The 18850-nt window shown below is 38.8% G+C and overlaps 1 protein-coding gene across 1 annotated transcript in view; it reads right to left on the minus strand.

Moving 5' to 3' along the window:
• Positions 1-15721, minus strand: part of PCSK1 (proprotein convertase subtilisin/kexin type 1) — a 52640-nt gene extending 36919 nt beyond the window's left edge. Inside the window, exons 1-3 of the mRNA XM_069085145.1 lie at positions 15231-15721; positions 11498-11602; positions 2442-2552 (exon numbers count right to left, since the gene is read on the minus strand). Coding sequence (XP_068941246.1) covers positions 2442-2552; positions 11498-11602; positions 15231-15410 — 396 coding nt within the window. The 5' untranslated portion in view covers positions 15411-15721. The remainder of the gene's footprint in view (positions 1-2441; positions 2553-11497; positions 11603-15230) is intronic.
• Between the last annotated feature and the right edge of the window lie 3129 nt (positions 15722-18850).

Raw genomic sequence — 18850 nt, forward strand, 5'->3', positions numbered from 1 at the left:
AACTGCCTGACTGGGTTGTTATGGTTCATGGAATAGAGGTCCATGGAAGCAAAACACCAAAAGAGGTTGTCAGATATGTAACAAGAGTCAGTAATGTGTGTAACAAGAATAAAAAATTTTACCAGAGGCAGAATAAACCCTTCTTCCTTTACTGACTTGAAGTATATAGAAACCATAGCCTACCAACTAGGTGCCAGTAAAGTGTGCTATGAAGGAAGCTAGGGTGTAATCACAGCACATGCTTGATCAAATGAACTTTCAGTCTTAGGAATAATGAGGGAGGCCATACCTCTTACTGTGAAAAGTAACTAACTGAGACAGAGTTGGGAATCATGGAAAAGAGTAATTCTTCTACTGAACAATACATAGGGGATTATTTTAAATTAAAATTTTCTTGTATAAATAAAACTAATGTAGCCAAGAATAAAAGGAAAGCAGAAAGTTAGGGGGAAATTTTCATGGACAATCTCTCAGGATGTGATTGTGTTAGAATACTGCTGTGGTATAGGAAATGATGAACTGGTTGATTTAGAAAAACAAGGAAAGACTTTAACTTATGAAGGAAGATGACATCTGCTTCCAGAGACAGATAGGACAAGAGAATGATCTTACATATATGTATGTGACTGTATATGTGCCTGTATGTGGATGTTAATTGATATCTCTGAGTATTTGTAGCCTTCTTGGGGGAGGGGAAAAAATAAAGTAAAAAGTGCACAACAGAGAACAAAAGAAGACCTAGAAGAAAGCACAGAAAAGCTAGGCGTCTTTGAAAACAATGTGTAGTATTTATTATATAGGTTTTCTTGAAATGTTTTATGTTTTATATTGAATCCTCTCATGTTATGCTGTGTACATGGAAATATTCTTTTTTATCATTTTGTATTTAGATTTAAAATGAATAAAAAATTTACACAAAAAAACCTCAATACATAGGGAGCAGAATTTGACTTTTGATTCCATTGGCATAAGGAATTCCCAGTGGAAGAAATCCCTTTTCTCAATGAAGGTTGGTGCTATCCCTGAAACTTAGAGTCTTAAAGGGTTACCCAGAGCGGTGGTGTCAGACTCAAATAGAAATGGAGGCCACTAATCTGTACATAAGGGTCCTTGTGGGACCAGAATTGACATTGGTTTAAAATGAAATATTATTTGTGTTTTGTTACATTTTATTTATTTTGTTGAATATTTTCCAATTACATTTTAATCTGGCTCTGGCTGTACCTGGGACCCCATGCATGCATGACACCTCTGACTTAGAGCATAGAGCAGTGATGTTAAGTTACTTGTCCAATGTCAGAAAGTCAGTATGTTCAGAGGTGTTATTTAAACTCAGGTCACCATTCTAAAGTCATTGAGAATGAAGTGACCTGAGGGGGTCACCTAGTCTAACTACCTCATTTTTACAGATGACTGATTATCTAGAGCCTAAAGTGGTTAAGTAACTTGCCTAGGGTCAAAAAGGAAATAAGTCCCAATTTCTCAAAGGCTGAATGGGCAAAAGACTTGACATACACCTGATAATCCAAGGGCCCTGCAACATTGTTCTCTCCAGGGATTTACTAGAAAGTAGTACCAGAACTTAGAGGCACCTAGATGGCTCAGTGGTTCAGTTGTTTTAATTGTGTCTAACTCTTTATGTCCCCATTTGGGATTTTCTTGACAAAGACACTGGAGTAGTTTGCCATTTCCTCTTCGAGTTCATTTGACAAATGAGGAAACTAAGGCAAACAGGATTAAGTAACTTGTCCAGAGTCATACAGCTAGTAAGTGTCTGAGGCTAGATTTGAACTCAGGAAAATGAGTCTTCCTGACTTCAGGTCTGGCACTCTATCCACTGTGCCACCTAGCTACCCTGGAGTCAAGGAAGACCTGAGTTCAAATCTGGCCTTACACAATTACAAGTTATGTGACCCTAGGAAAATCATGTAACCTCTGTTTGCCTTCATCCCTCACAGAAGGAAATGGTAAACCACTAAATATCTTTGTCAAGAAAATGCTATGTGGGCAGCTAGGTGGCGCAGTCAATAGAGCACCAGCCCTGGAGTCAAGAGGACCTGAGTTCAAATCCAGCCTCAGACACTTAACACACACACATAAACACACAAAACTAACTGTGTGACCTTGGGCAAGTCACTTAACCCTAATTGACCTATCTTTGACCCTCCAAAAAGCAAAAAACCCCAAACAAACCATGAACAATATGGTCCACAGGGTCACAAAGAGTCAGATACAACTGAATGACTGAACAACAACAACAAAGCACCATAACTCTCTTACCCCCCTCCCTTCCCTTCCATCACCAAAGGGACCGAGTTTGAGATCTTGTGAGAATTCATTAGCTCACCCAAGCTCAAACAGGGTTGTTGCATTACCCAACATTCAATATGAAAACATAAAATGACTGGCCTATTCCCATTCATGTTTGAGTAGAGACTTACCAGATACCACTGCTGATTCCACATTGGGTCATTGAAGAGGTCTTCTGCTGAATCTCTTAGAATAGAACGTTTGTTTCTCTCTTTTCCATATTGTTGCTCAGCCCATGTTACCTGCAAAGATATTTGGATAGGTCAAACTACAACATTCCCCAACAATACCACTCTCCTCTCCCCCATCAGATCCTAGCCCCACCAGAGATCTGGTAGATGGACAATCCGGCCTCAGTCAATGACAAGAAGACTTGTATGTTGTGCCTGCAGAAGAGAAGATTTAAAAGACACAACATAGCATTCTGTAACTATCTGAAGGACTGTCCTATGGAAGAGGGAAATGTCTTGCCCTACTCATCCTAACTACAGAGATAAGCATTTCCTTTACAACAGTAAAGCACACCTCAAGGAGGAAAAGAACCATTCACCAAAGAAATTATTCCTTCAAATTATTTATCCTGGGGTTACAAAAGAGTCAAAAACATAACACACTTTACACACACACACACACACACACACACACACACACACTCATTACGTTGAAGTTATGGTATTCTGTAGTTGTAAATGTGTCTACTGTGCCAGAGAGACTCAACAAATGGAGAGTCTAGCAATGACTAACTACAATTTGATTTCTCATCATATACTTGCACTGATGAAGCAGAAGCTGTGAGTGTCTCATCCTCAGGGACAACAACTTATAATATGAGAGTAAAGTTATGATGACAGGTGTCTGTATTGATCCCCAGACCCACATGTGGACCACTAATACAGAATCACTTATTATGTAAGTAGATCAAATTACAAGAAAATCATCTTCCCTATAAACAATGTCTGTAACAGGATCTTATCTGAGGCACAAAGCCATTGAATGACTATCTTTAGGTCACACAAATGGTTGAGGATTAACTAAGAGAATGATTAAAGTCCCAACCTCACACCTTAACCAGCACATCATAGGCTTATCACAGGATAGCCAAGCATCTAATGCTTCTGTGGATTTGAGCTTATGATAAAAAGTGTGCCATATGTACTTTATACAAAGTACAAAACATATAAAATTCAATAATGATACCTGAAAAGAGAAAAAAAATTTAAACCCTGATCATAGGTTTTAGAAAGTGTAAATCTTTTTTTAATGGCTTATTGTTTTAGTTTTTTTCTACAAAATCACTTAAATGAAAGAAAAAATCCATGTAATATTTTAGATGTTTCTACACCATCTAAAGAAGTGTTTGACTAATGGAGTGAGGTTTTTTCCCCATTTCTCTGGGATGATGGTCAGTGTATATTATAAAATTTGCTTTTATTTTCATTTAAAGTGAGAGGTTGGGGGTTATATAATCTCCCAACTCCCTTGAACATTCTGAGATTCTCCAATTGTTTTTTCTAACTACATCCACACTATCAGATAATAGATAGCTTATATGTGTATGATATCTTTAAGGTAACAAAGTACTTTCCTCAGAAAACTCCTATAAAATAAGTCAACCAGGTGATTTTTCTAGTAACTTAAATGGTCTTAACTCCCAAACTGTGTCTGTCTCTATTTGCTCAGCCACTTAATCTCTCTTGGCTAGGATTACCTACCTGTATATGTTTGGTTTATGCATCATTTAGTAAAAGCTGACATTTGTAGAACAATTTACAGTTTATTAATGTTTGATATACGCTATCTCATTCGTGTATATACTATCGTCACAACACTTTTACGACATAGGTAGTGTACATACTATTATTCCTACTTTACACATAAGGAAGGTGAGGTTCACAGGTATGAAGTGAACTGCTCAAGGTCACATGATTAGTAAATGGTGAAAATTGTGGTTTCAAGTTAAATCTTTTGATTTTCAGTCCAATGTTCTTTCCACTTCATCACAGAATCACAAGATCTCAGAGTTGGAAGGGACTTTAGAAGCCATCTAGTCCAAACTGTATCTAATTAAGAATCCCCTTTACAAGGCATCTGAGAAGTAGTCATCCTGCCTTAACTTGAGTACTGCTATTGAGGGGGAGCCCATTAATTCCCAACTCAGACCATTCTGCTTTGGTATAGTTCTAATTGATAAGGATTATTTCCTTACATCAAGCCTAAATTTGTCTTTTTGTAACTCTCACTCATTGCTCTCAGTTCTTGTCTCTAGGGCTGAGTAGGACAAGACATTTCCCTCTTCCATGGGACAGTCCTTCAGATAGTTACAGAATGCTATGTTGTGTCTTCTCTTTTCCAAGCACAACATTCCAATTCTTTCAATCTCTCCTAGCATGCCATTAACTAGAAGCCCTTCATCATACTGATTGTCTTCCCCTGGACATTCTCCTTCCCCAAATCTGGTGGCCAGAACTGACATAATATTCCTAATTTAATTTGACTATGGCACAGCACAGGGGTATTATCTTAACATCCCCAATCTTCAACATAAAGCCTCTCTTATACCTAAAATTGTATTCACTTTCTTAGTTGCCCTGTCATACTGTTCCTGCACACTGAGCTCAATGTTGTCCACTAAAATTTGAATAAATAACAACACATGGTAAATAACCTTAATTGTCTTTCTTGTACCAGGCACGACTTTCAACAGCAAGGTTTACTATTATATTAGTAAGATCCGCTTGCTGGACAAGAGGAACCTTTCCTCTCTACCTAAAATGTTACCTCTGTTGTATTCAAAGTTAAAGTTCAGTGTGTGTTAGGATTTAACAGATGTAAGTGAGAACTCATGAGTTAAATGTAAAAATAAAATTGGGAAAAACAATTTTAAGTAAACTATAAAAATCAATCACTGAGTTCATCTTGATGCTTCAATTAGAAAATGTGCTGTGAAACTATCATAAACATTGAGAGGAATTCAGTAACTAGAAATTACTCACTAATGAATTATTTTTAAACTGTGTATATCTGAAAGCAATATTGTGTTGGCTTGAAATATATCCAAAGCTCAGAATAGACTGCCCATCATTTAAATTAGTCTTCTGGAAGCGGGCTGCTAGGGAACAAGTGCTTGTCTTTAGAGAAGAGGGTCACTTCCAATTGGAGAGTATTCTAGTACAATCTTAGGAAGCGAGTACATAATTGCATTTCGTTGTAAGTGGTAATTTGAATGAAAAGCAGAAAAAACTGTAAACAACATTCACTAAAATGAAACTTAGTTTTGCGAATGTCAGTCAGAGCAATCAATAAAAGGGGGCAATCATTGAGACTTGATTTACAATTCTGAAAAGCATGGTTGTAGGTAATGTCATTCATCTAGCAGTCCACAATAACCTCTGAGAGAATATAATTGACATGATTAGCAAATTGAAAACATTCTTATTATGGATAGAATTTGGATAAGGTAATTGGGGTCCCCCAAATCAAATCAAATATCTTCAAAGAGAAGGACTAGCAATAAAAATGGAGATAAAATAGGAATGTTATTTATCCTATCACAAAATTTATCTTGGTTAAGATTTTATTAAAAGATAAGTAGCTAATCACTGTAAATCAAGGTTTAACCCTTCACACTCTCTCTCTTGTTTTCCTGTGAAGACCATAATGGCTCCAAGAGGACAATAGCTAACACATTAAGAATAAAATCAGTCTATTTGATATTTTCTATGGATACTCTGAATTAAAAAAGCATTAGTTTCTCATTATTCTGCCCAACCACCCTTTCCTCTGTGAGTTGAAAGAAGGGGACTGAGAGTCGGTTGAACTGTGTTTGATGACAGCTGGCTTCAGTATGTGCTGTCATTTAATCTGAGGAACAAAAACATTCATGGCCACAGTACCTGGAGACAAGACCCCATGAATGATGTGAATGCTGACACACAGCCTGCAAAAAGAGAACTGACCTGAGGAGAGGGAAAGAAGTTGTCACTCCCAAACTGAAGGTCTATAACTATTGTGCTGACCTCATTGTTGAATACCTGTGAAACCTGGACAGTATACCAGTGGCATTCCAGGAAACTGAATCACTTAGAAAGACTCTGAACATCATCTGGCAGGATAAGGTACCAAGAACTGAGGTCCTTTCTCAAGCTAACCTGCCAAGCATTCAAACTACTGCAGAGAGTGCAACTCTGGTGGGCTGGCCATGTTGTTAGAATGCCAAGCGTATTTTTGCCTAAAAGACTATTTTACATATGACACACACAAGGCATGTACTCATGTGGAGGTGAGAAGAAGCAACACAAGGACACTCCCAAGGTGTGTCTCTTCTCTCTGAAGAACTTTGGAATCAATTACATGACATGAGATATACTGGCAAAAGACTGTCTGGTATGGGCTGCCCACATCACAAAAGGCACTGAGCTCTATCACCTCAGCAGAATTGAAGTAGCTCAAAAGGGATGTGAGATGCACCAATTTAGAGACACCTGCACTCTAAATGTTCATGTGGACTATTTGTGCCTAATCTGTGGCAAAGCCTTTCAAGCTCACACTGATCCGACACTACCTCGAGTCCAACACAGGGCTGTCATTTTGTTCCTCTTCAAGAACAAAAGACAACAGCCAGCAAAGGAGGAAATTCAAGCACGCAAGTGAAATAGCTAATGGCAGACCCTGGACTAGAGGTTAGGTCTCCTTTCTCGGGCTGGTGTCCTTTCCACTAGCATGTACTCACCTACCCAGAGATACTTAGTATAAAAGATATTTCTGGAATCCACAAGCTATACATATCTAGAAAGTTACCTGGCCTTCTCCAACTTGCTATAGTTGGCAAGCAGGGCTGCCTGATTAGGATCCCTGAGTTTGACAATGAGTTGAAACATCAGATTTGGGACAAGTATGGAGGATGGAGGTGGAGGATTAAGGTGGAGAGTGGAATCTAATTTATGCAGGCACTGAAATATAGAATCATAGAATCTCAAAGCAATCTCAAAGGTTATCTAGTCCTTATTTTAAAATAAATACTGTTTTCTTCAGTATTTTTTGGGTCTCCTTTAGCAAGCTGTTGACTTGTTTTTCATGATTTTCTTGCAACACTCTCATTTCTCTTCCCAATTTTACTCTACTTCTCTTACTTGATTTTCAAAATCCTTCTTGAGTTCCTCCATGGCCTGCAAGCAGTTCATATTTTTCTTGAAGGATTTTGATGCAGGAGTTTTCACTTTGTCATCTTCTTCTGGTTCTATGTTTTGATCCTCTTTGGCACCCCAAAAAAAATTCTATTTTCTGATTATGCTTCCTCTGTTTGCTCATCTTGCCAGCCAAGCACTTGACTTTTGAGCTCTTTGCCATGGCAGAACTCTGTTTCCAGAGTGGAGAGAGCTGTGTCCCAAATTTCTGGAGTTTCACAGCTGATAAATACTGTTTACACTGCTTCCCAATGATAGATTGCTTTTCTGAGTAGGTAGTATAGTGTATAGAGTTCCATGCCTGGAGACAGGAAGACCTGAGTTCAAATCTGACCTCAGATGTTTTCTAAATGTGACCATGGACAAGTCACTTAACCTTTGTCTCAGTTTTCTCATTTGTTAAATGAGCATAATAATAGCACCTACCTCCCAGGACTAGTGAGGATTAAATGAGATAACAATTGTTAAAGCACTTAGCACAGCTAGCACTGTGTAAGTTCTATGTGTTAGTTATTATCATTGTTGTTAAAGACATTTCCAATCTTAGCTTCCATCTCAGGGATGCTTTTGATTACTTGGGGTGCTTAAATTAGCACAGGGAGCTGTGGGAGTGATACAGGTTCCAAACACAATCCCTGCCTTGAAGGAGTGTGAGAGGCAACATTGAAAATACTACTGGGTACAGAAATAGGAGACCTGGCTACAAAGTCCAGCTCTACCTCTTACTTTTTATATAACTTCTAGCAAATTACTTCAAGAGGCAGGAAGAACTGAGTTGACTTCTCACCTCTAATACATATTGACTGTTTGGCTTTGGCAAGTCAATTAACCTCACCACAGATGGACCACCTGTTGATCTCCATTGGTGTAGGGAACTTTCTCACCTGAATTTCCCTACACCTATGATATCATAAGGTACAGGGAAGGATAATGAGGGGATTGGACTACCTGCCCTTTAAGGTTCCTCTGAGCTCCTAGAGCACTGGACTTGGAGTCAGGAACACTTGAGTTCAAATCTAGCCTCTGACACTCAATAGTTTTGTGACCCTGGACACAGGGTCTATCTACCTTAATTTCTTCATTTGTAAAATGAAGATGTTATCTTACTAACTTCCCAGGGTTGTTGTGAAGATAAAATGAGTTAATATTTATAAAATGCCTTGCAATCTATGAAGCGCTATAACAATTCTATCATTATCATCATTGTTGTCATCATCATCATCATCAACATCATCATATCTATTCAATTCTATGCTAAGTATAATCTGATGTAGCTACATAGACCTGAACAATAAAGGATAGGGAAGGGTGAAACTAAAATAAATTGACTCCTCATCTATATACTGAGAAGTTTGGGCTTGATGTTTCTAACATTTTGTCCAACTCTAAATCTATGGTTATGATTATATATATGATTGTATAATTATGATTGCATGTAAATTCCTAGGTCAAGGTCTCATAGGTAGTAATTGGGGGATGGGGGAGCATGATTTGAACATAGTTGTCAGACTCCAAAATGAATGTTCTTTTTTCTTTGAGGCTGGGTCTCCCTATCTTTCCCATGCTGGAAGTACAATGGCCACCCACTGGGGGGATGTTTCTGGAAAGATAATGTGGCCCATGATATTTCACTCTGGGTGACTGCAAGTATATTTTCTTGACATAAACACACACATGTATTTATATGTGCATGTGTATATATACACACACATATATGTATACACCACACACATATATTTTAGGAAGAATAGAATGAGTGCTCTAACCATGTCTAAACGTAATGACAGCAAAAGCTCCAAAGACAAGGTTTCACTCAAGAGGCAAGAAATCTCATGTATAAGCTGCAAATAGTAGCACTCCCTAGAGCAAAAGCAGCTTTAACTGCTAATCAGATAACAAGCACAATGGGCTCAGCATGGAAAAGACTACAGTTCAAATGTACAGTAAAACATTATACACAGTTAATGACATTGACAATCAATCCTCAAAAACACATATCTGATTAAGTATATGTTTATGCTTCTGTATGTCTGTATAGCATCCCAAAAGTCTTAGTGCAATTTAAAGCTTTAATACCTAAAAATAGCTATTTCAATAAATAATAATATAGCTACTTAAATAGCTATTCAAAATAAGATTTAATAGTTTAAAATGCACTAAGACTTTTGGGACACTGTGTATGTATGTATATACACACATACACACATATATGCTAGCCTTGTAATTGTCTTTGAAAGTTACTACTAGGTAGATTAAATTTATACTAGAACCTAGTGGTGGTACAATGGGCTGAAATGTTGACTCTGCTACTTATTAGCTGTGCAACTTTAGATGAATCTCCTAAGTTCTCTTGGAATTGATTTCCTTGTCTGCAAAATAGGTTTCTACTGACCTCAGAGGGTTGCTATGGGGAAAGCTTTTGATAAAATGCCATGCAAATAAAATCTGTAATCATGAGACTTTTGTCTCATGATTGCTGGTCTAATGTGAACATCAGTTAGGTATTTTAAGATATGTTTCTATAATAAATATCTGTCTTTGAGGTAAGATATATGAATAAGACTTTAGTGGAGGAATATGTTATTATTATTATTAATTATTTTTAAAGCAATTGGGGTTAAGTAACTTGCTCAAGGTAACATGGCCAGTTATTTTTGTGTGGGTGCCAAGTATCTGAGGCTGGAACCGATCCCAGGTCTCCCGATCCCGGAGCTCTTACTCACTGCACCACCTGGCCGCCCCTAGGAATATATATTATACACAATATATTTTACATTATATTGTATATAATGTACATTCCTCCACTAAACAAATTTGTGTGTATACACAAACAATGTAATTTTAAACTAATGGAACTGGAACATCATGCATATGTATATGTGTGTATGTATATGTATATATACATATGTGCATGTATGTATTTGTGTAAAAACACACATTCCCTAAAGTACAAGTGCAATTATGTCACACACAAACCTTTTCAATAAACTCCAGTGGCTTTCTATTGCCTCTGATATTGCATTTGAAATGCTCTATTTGGCTTTCAAAGCCTTCATAACCTAGCCCCTCCTACCTTTCCAGTCTACTTACATCTTATTCCCTGTCATGTACTCTTAAATCTAGTGTGACTAACCTCTTGACTATTCCAGGAACAAGACACTCCATGTCTCAGCTTTGAAAATTTTCTCTGACTGTCCCCCATGTCTGGAATGCTCTCCCTCCTCCATTCCACCTACTGACCTGCCTGGCTTCTTTTAAATCCCAGCTAGAATCCCACTTTTTACAGAAAGCCTGCCCCAACCCCTCTTAATTTACACACACACACACACACACACACACATATGTTTTCGTGTTGTCTCTTCTAGTAGATTATAAGCTTCTTGAGATCAGAAAGAGTCTTTCAACTCTTTTTGTATCCCCAGCACTTAGCACAGTGCCTGGCATATAGTAAGTGCTTAATAAATGTTTATTGATTGATTGATAGACATATTGAATCCTCATTCCTCTGTCTTAATTTTAACAGTGGAGGTAAGCCTGGCTTCTTGGAGGCTATGCCAAAAACAAAACAAACAAACAAAAATAATCTCTAGCAGGTATTAGCAAACTGCTGGTTCTGAGACATCCAATGATTAGCCAAACTAAGATTAGTGAGATTCATTACCAGGGTGGCTATAGGGAGGTAAATTTGGTGCCACAGCAAATCTCAAAGACTTTCTATAAAGTCCTTAGAGGAACTGAGTTCTGATTCAGAAGGAACCACAGGGGTAAAATCACAGACATTTGCAGTATCAAAATAAGTATACAACAGACACACTATATCCATTCATGTTTATCATCTCATACAAATTCACCTAATATTATTTTTAGTGAAAATGTATACTTGCAGTAAGGAAAATTACAGAATAAGTCCAAACATCAGAAAAAAAGTTCATTGACTTTCATTAGAATTAAGGAGTAGGCGAACAAGCCAGCACACTGGTCCAGAGAAGAATTAAAGAACTTACTCTGTCATCGTCAGATAATCTCTTCGTGATGTGAATGGCGCTTCTTCGAGACCTTCTTGGATGACTTTTATGCCTGAATAAGTAGTGATTTTCAAGTGATCCAATCTATAAGGTGGAGAGATTTCAAAATAAAAAATTCGTTTCTCAAAGAAGTGCTTACCTGGCAAACATAATTAATTCCAACTGACCTTCAAAGGATGACTTTTATTTAAACTATTCTTTGGATTTTAAATTAGAATTTGTCTCTTCATAAGATCATAGATGTAGAACTGAAAATCAAGCAGTCTATAAACTTTCATTAAATACTTATCATATACCAGGCTCTCTAATAAACACTGGGGATACAAAGAAGATAAAATACCATCCTTGCCCTCAAGGAGCTCATAGTCTAAAGGGGAAGATAACATGGAAACAACTATGTATGAACAAGTTATAGATAGGATAAACTGGAGATAATCAACAGAGGGAAAACACTACAACTAAGAAAGGGATTTTAGAGGCCACTGATGTCAACACTATGGTTTTACATTTGAAACAACTGAAAAATAGAAAGGTTAAGGTCCTAAGTATCTGAGGTAGGATTTGAATCTGAGTTTTCCTGACTGAAAGTGCCCTTTCTGCCACATCACACTACAGATGTTCACCCTTCTTTTCTTGGTAGCACATACCTGAGTATAATGGGCCTCAGTTGTGGAACATTTTGGCTCATTCTATATTAATGAAAAAGCGTCTGCTTTCATTTAGAGGCAGTACATTTTCATAGGATATTGCTTCCCACAATGCTAGACACATGGAAGAGATTCAATAAATATTTGATGAATTCAATATAACTGAGAGGAAATAAACGTTTTCTCTTCTTGAATACTATTTAAATAGACAGTGTTATGAAGGCTATGCTGATGATTTGTACCATTGTCATAGCCATAGTTATAGGTAGATACATTTGAGTCAGAATGATTATGTTATACAATGTTGATCATACTTTCATTGGAAAAGTTAGCTTTAGTCACTATGAATGGCTTGGGAAAAAAATCTTTAAAACAAATGCTTTGCTGTTTAGTGTGTCTAATCCAGTTGATCCAACACTATAAATCTTTGATTCAACAAACATTTATTAAAGGCCAACTATGTTCAAGGAATTGTGCTAGGCACTAGAGACAAATGCTGGGTATTTGGGACAGTGTCCTACAGATGGTGGGTCCTTAATAACCCAAAATGAAGATCACTCACTGGTGACCCTCCCAATTCTACCTTCGTTTTCATATATACTCTTAACCATGTTGAGTAATAAATTACCAGCAAATGGCTATCTAGGTCAATAAGAGTAGATTGTGTAAGAAATCACAAAGGGAAAACTGTGACTTTAAGCAAAACAATAATAAATATTCCACTTAGAAATTCTGTAGGAAAAAAAACACATATGCAAATTATGTGGGAATAACTATGAGCTATTTTAACCATCTCTAGGTGATAGTGCTCTGGGAAAAGAAAAATCTGAGGACCACTTGCTCGATTTTTTTCTGTTTTTTTTTTTTTTAATTGGAGGGAGAGAAAGAGGGCAATGGGGTCAAGTCCCTTGCACAGGGTCACATTAACTAGTAAGTATCTGAGCTGTGGATTTGAACTCAGGTCCTTCTGACTCCAGGGCTGGTGCTCTATCCACTGCACTACCTGGGGACCCTCTATTATTAAAAAAAAAAATGTTTAACATTAGATTATAAACACCTTGAGGACAGCAACTGTGAATTGGGCTTGCAGCTAGAAGGAATTTGCTTCAAACCCTGCCTCAGACACTAAGGTCCTACCACAGTGTCTTGAACAAAGTGTAGGTAATTAATAAATGTTTGGAATAGAGTTTGGGTTATGGCATGACTTTTTTTCATGCCATTAGAGGCAGTCTCAGAGACAGGAAAAAAGAAACAAACACACCTGAATTCAAATCTTGAGATGACTACATCTGGATCTTCCCCATTCTCACAGGCCAGTAGGGCTGCGGTTTATTTGTATGACTCTAGGCAAGTCATTTAATGCCTCCGTGCCTCTAGGCAATTATCTTAGTCTACAAGTTGGAGAACAGATGATGTTCTGCATTCTTCACCGGGAGTTCCCTACACCAATGAAATCACTATTACCCCCTCTCCCCAATATTGTTCCGAGGATCCATTATGCCACAACGCCCTGTATCCTATTTATCTTTGAATATTCCTTATCATTCCATACAAGACTCTAAGCTCTTTGAGGTTAGGGACTGTCATTTTTGATCTTAGTATTCCTGGCTACAACACAATGCCTGGCACTTAGGAGAACTTAATAAATATTTGTTGAATTGAATTGTAGTTCTACTAAATAAAAGTCTTTTACCAGCACGTGGGAAAAGGGAAAGGAATGTTAGACTTTGATTGGGAACTTACATTTGTTCCTCATTTTCTTCCTCCAGTTCCTTCCTGAACCAGGGACTGGGAATTCTAAAGTACTTTATGTGGCGGTGGGATTGCCGGTTATTTCAGACCCAAGGTGGAAAATGTAGCCAATGGAAATGGAATGTACTTCCATTCCCTAGTGGTCTCAGTGGATAGAATTAGCAATTACACTGAAACGTAAATCCAGTTACTCATCTGTGGCTACAGTAGCGTCACGAACACAACCTCCGGAAAAACGCGCCAAAAAAAGAAAAAGAAAAAAAAGGAAGAAAAGGGGGGAAGAAAAAGGGGAACAGTACAACTCCTTCATCCTCCGCTCCACCTACCTAGTCACCCCTACTCATAGTAACTTCCCAGGAAACGAGCGGGGATTTTAATTTAGGAAAGAGAATAATTTGTCAGAGCCTGGCAGATGAACACTTCCCCCCGGTTCTCTTATTCACCACTTATTTCTGTGAATCTGAGCCCCACTTTTTCTCAGACTCTTCCTTCCCAGGGAGGAAGACCCCTGGCCATAGAGATTGCGCACTTAGCAGAAGGACTCGATGGTTAATTAGTACCTTCCTCAAAATCAGGCAGTTTGAAGGCTGGGGGTGGGGGGTACACAGGGAAAAGTTGAGAACCCAGACTTCGCAAGTTTCCGGGTGAAGCATCTATACAACCAGAAAAGGTGGGCAGGGCGGGGCCTGGGACCCGGGGGCGGTCCCCGAATTCAGTACCACGCTCCCAGACAGTTCCCGGCAATCTTCGCACCCCCGGAGCTTCTTTGGGATTCGACCCATCTCAGGCTGTTCTACCTCAGTAGCTCTGGCATGCCCCCTTGCAGCTGCTGGGACGGCTAACCGATACCACGGAGGCCTGCCTTGCTTATGACGCTGCCATATTGAAAAGAAGGAAGGAGCCAGCTGCTCCTGACGCAGACTGGGTAGAGGCTCTAGGAACTGCGTGCGTCCGGACTCCTGCCCGGCGGGTCCCGGGAGTCTGGGTATACTGGGAATTCCCCAGGCAAGGGGAAGAGATTTCACTTAGAAATCACACTGGGACGGTTTTCGATCCGAGAGCAGGCAGTGAGTGGGAAAGAGAATAGCATCCAGCTGCTGCACAAACATGCTTCTGCTGGGTCGCACCCATAGAAACGGCAACTAATGCATTCATTCTAACAGCCCGCACAGAGAAAGGACTAAGTCAAGCAGAGCAAACCTCGTTTAGTGTTAACACGACCACTAAAAGATTAGCAGGACCGGCAGACCCCAACATATAGAGACTACACCTGCCCCGAGCACCAGAAAGTAACTTGTGAAGTGCAAGCTTACCTGTCCGAGAAGGTCGTAACCCAGTTCCTCTGCTATCTCTTTGGCTGAATTTAGACCCCCAGGAATCTCCGCTGCCCATTCATTAACGAACTGTTTCTCTGCTCTACCACTGTACATTGCACACCAGCAGAAATAGAGAGCAAAAGCAATATACTGCAGAGACCAATATCTCACATCCATTGCACACACAGGATGGGAATAGGAGGAAAGAGAAGCAGATATAAGAGAAAGACAAACAAGAAATCAATCTTTCAAGATTCAGACGCTGTTGGATCACTTCTTGCTCCTTGTTGCTATGCTAACGGATAGGAGGTGCAGAAGTAGGAGCTTTCCAGCGAGCGCACAGCACAGCGCCTCTGTCTCTGGGCTGAATGGAGCCCCAACCCTCCGGAGCCAGAATGGAAATGAGTGTTTACACGTCAAATCGACGAAAGCCATCTCTTGACGTCAGATCTACCTGGACTAAGATCTTGATGGTATTCCCGGCGGGGTAGGGAAGCGGCCAAAATAAAGCAGCGGGGGTTAAGAAAAATCGTGAAAGGCGGCTGCCTTTTCAATCCCTGTAGCTATCTCGCCATGAAAAGAATGTACATCTATCAAAGTAAAATGCCCCATCTGAGTACCCCAAGTACCAATCAGTTTGGGGCACCCATGATTGAAGGATAGGTCTGATTTGTTTGTTTTTATTGTATTCCTTGGTGAATTGATTTTTGCAAGTATCCTGCAGAAATCACTAAAGCCTGTTGTTGAGTTGAGAAGCTTTTAACAATACAAGCCTAGGGAAATGGGAAATAGCCTCTCCTAAGAAGTCGAACACTTACTCAACACTACCCATTTCAGAGAAGGGGTGACAGCAATGTGTTGTGTTTTTGAAACTATCAGGCTTTCAAATATGCCAATTTTGGTTTACTGGTTTATTTCCTTCCATTCTCCTCCCCCCCGCCCCCATCACCACTACAAAACGAAACACGAAACTTTATTACAAGAACCATGCATGACCTTGAATATATTGTCAAATGTAAGATCTGAGCTTTAAAAATAAATACAAATTAAGATCTGGGTTTCATAGACTACCTGAAAAATAGCTTGGCTTTTTTTTCCCCTCAGGACTGAGACGGAAAGTGGGCAAAAGGTCCCAGATATTCTTGTCTTTTGTCCTCTGGGGAAGAAAGAGATCATAAATCCAGTAATTTTCCTTATGAGAACACAAACTTAGTCCTTTCATTTTCCCACACTTTTCCAGGTTCCTTTATTTTGGATATTGCTCTATAGAAAAGCCCCTAGTTTTTCCTACTTTGCATAATGAAAGAAGTTCATCTTGAATTAAAAGAATAAGAGAACCTCTGAATCAACTCCACAGAGGCAAGGACACGATTCTGTTTCACACTCTCCATTTCCTGATTCCATACAGGATTAAATAAACGTGACTCTGGAAGCCACAGATTCTAAATTTCAGCACCAGAGTCTGGACAGCGTTCCAGCATCTGAGGAAGAGCAGCCTTCCTTTTTTTTTTTCCCCCCACCACAGACCTTTTCAGTTATCAGTAGTTTAGGTTCAAATGTGATTTTCATTTCTCCCCCATCCTCCACCTAAAAATGGACATTGGATGTTGGGATGTTGCTAAATTTATAACTCTAAACCAGGTTGATTTAAATTCCTTTGTGGAGTAAAACTACAAAGGAAAGAAGAAGGATTTATTTAGCCTGCTGCTGTAAAAAGGAGGAATTTTAGCCTCTAACAGCCTATAGGTGGAGCTATACTTTGAGTAGGGGAGAGAAAAAAAAGTAAAAGAGAGGAATGAAGAGAAGGAAAAAGGAGTCCAGGAGGAAGAAAAGGAGAGAATAGAAAGATTCATGTGCAGGTAAGCAGGAAGGTATACAAATTAACCTCAATCCTCAGTGAAGCTCATTAATGACTATCTACAATTCATTTTCTTCTTGCTCTGGTTAAACACCACTTGTTTTCTGGAGTTCCTAGAGTCAATTTCTAAAACGCTCACTTGATTATAAAAATTGTAAACCAAGTTATGTAAAACAAATCATGCCAAATACATATAAGTATGTAGCACAACATGTTTTCATAATATGTGTATTGAAAATTAGAAACTTAATTAAAACAGTCATTAAATATTTAATGACAATACTTGCCCTAGAAATACAAATTTTAGATCCTTGGATGAATCTGCAAACCTGTTTTTCATAGCTTGACTCACCAGCAATGGTCTTCTTCTTTATGCAACATATAACTGTAGCTGTTGTATGCACTTTCATTTTACATATTTCAGTCATTTCAGAAAGACTCATTTGTTAGGGAGTGGCATTTGTAACCCCAGGGGTGAGATTATATCTGTGTTAGGAAAGTGTCTATAATGCTATAGCATTATAATAATGCTATATAGCACAGGACAAGAACATTTTTTGTTTGTTCTCATTGCTTCTTAAAACACAGGTGTTCCATCAGCTACCATCACACCATCCACATGTGGAACCATCAGTTACAGCAAATGAAGAAGTTCTGAAATCTGTGGATAAGTTCACTTACCTTGGTAGTGTACTTTCCAGGAATGTGAACATTGATAATAAGGTTGAGCCATGCATTGCCAGAACTAGCTCACTGTTTGGGAGACTCCAAAGGAAAGTATGGGAGAGAAGAGGTATTAGACTCACCACCAAACTGAAGGTCTGCAGAACCATTGTGCTGACCTCATTGTTGTATGCCTGTGAAACCTGGACAGTTTACCAGCTCTATGGCAGGAAACTGAATCGCTTCTATTTGAATATCTTAGGAAGGTTCTGAAGATCACCTGTCAGGATAAGGTACCAGACTCTGAGATCCTTTTACAAACTAAACTGCCAGGCATTCAAACTCTGCTTCAGAGAGCATGACTCTGATGGGCTGACCACATTGTTTAAATGCAAAATGTGTGCTTGCCAAAAAAGATTATTTTATTGATAATTCACACAAGGGTAGCGTTCACATGGTGGTCAGAAGAAGCAATACAGGGACACTGTCATGGTCTCTCTTAATAACTTTGCAATTGATTGTGTGGCATGGGAGACACTAGCACAGGATTGCTCAGCATGGTGTGCCCACATCAGAGAAGGTGCTGTGCTCTATGAGCAAAGCAGAATTGAGACAGCTCAAAGAAATGTAGGATATGCACATTTGGAGTATACACCCCAAAAGTTCACATGACTATTTGTGTCTGACCTGGGGTAGAGTATTCCAAGTTTGTATTTGTCTGATCAGCCACAATCGAATACACTGAAACTGGACTTTAGCATAGTGATGCCATTTTGGTCCTCTTTGAGAATAAAGGAAAACAATCAACCAAACAACTTTCAAATGGTGCTAGGAAGGTTCTCATTCATCAGACTTCTGTCTAATATGGAAAAACACAAGTTTGGGTTGTTTCATGGACTAGAACCAGTTTCCACAATGTCACTAAATACCAATAGCACTATAAAAAGTACCGGTTAATTCCTTTTCTTTTAATGGACTATTTTCTTTTTCTCATTTTATTTATAGAGAAGTGATAGCTCTCCTTCTAACCAGTTAGCCTTTTTACTTTTGCCCTTGGTCCTCTTTCACATTCTCCAGAGCCTCTCTTCATCAGATA

This window comes from Petaurus breviceps, unplaced genomic scaffold, assembly GCF_028583685.1.
Source record: "Petaurus breviceps papuanus isolate PSGF00001 unplaced genomic scaffold, PetGlider_PUasm1.0 175, whole genome shotgun sequence".
Lineage (NCBI taxonomy): Eukaryota > Metazoa > Chordata > Mammalia > Diprotodontia > Petauridae > Petaurus > Petaurus breviceps.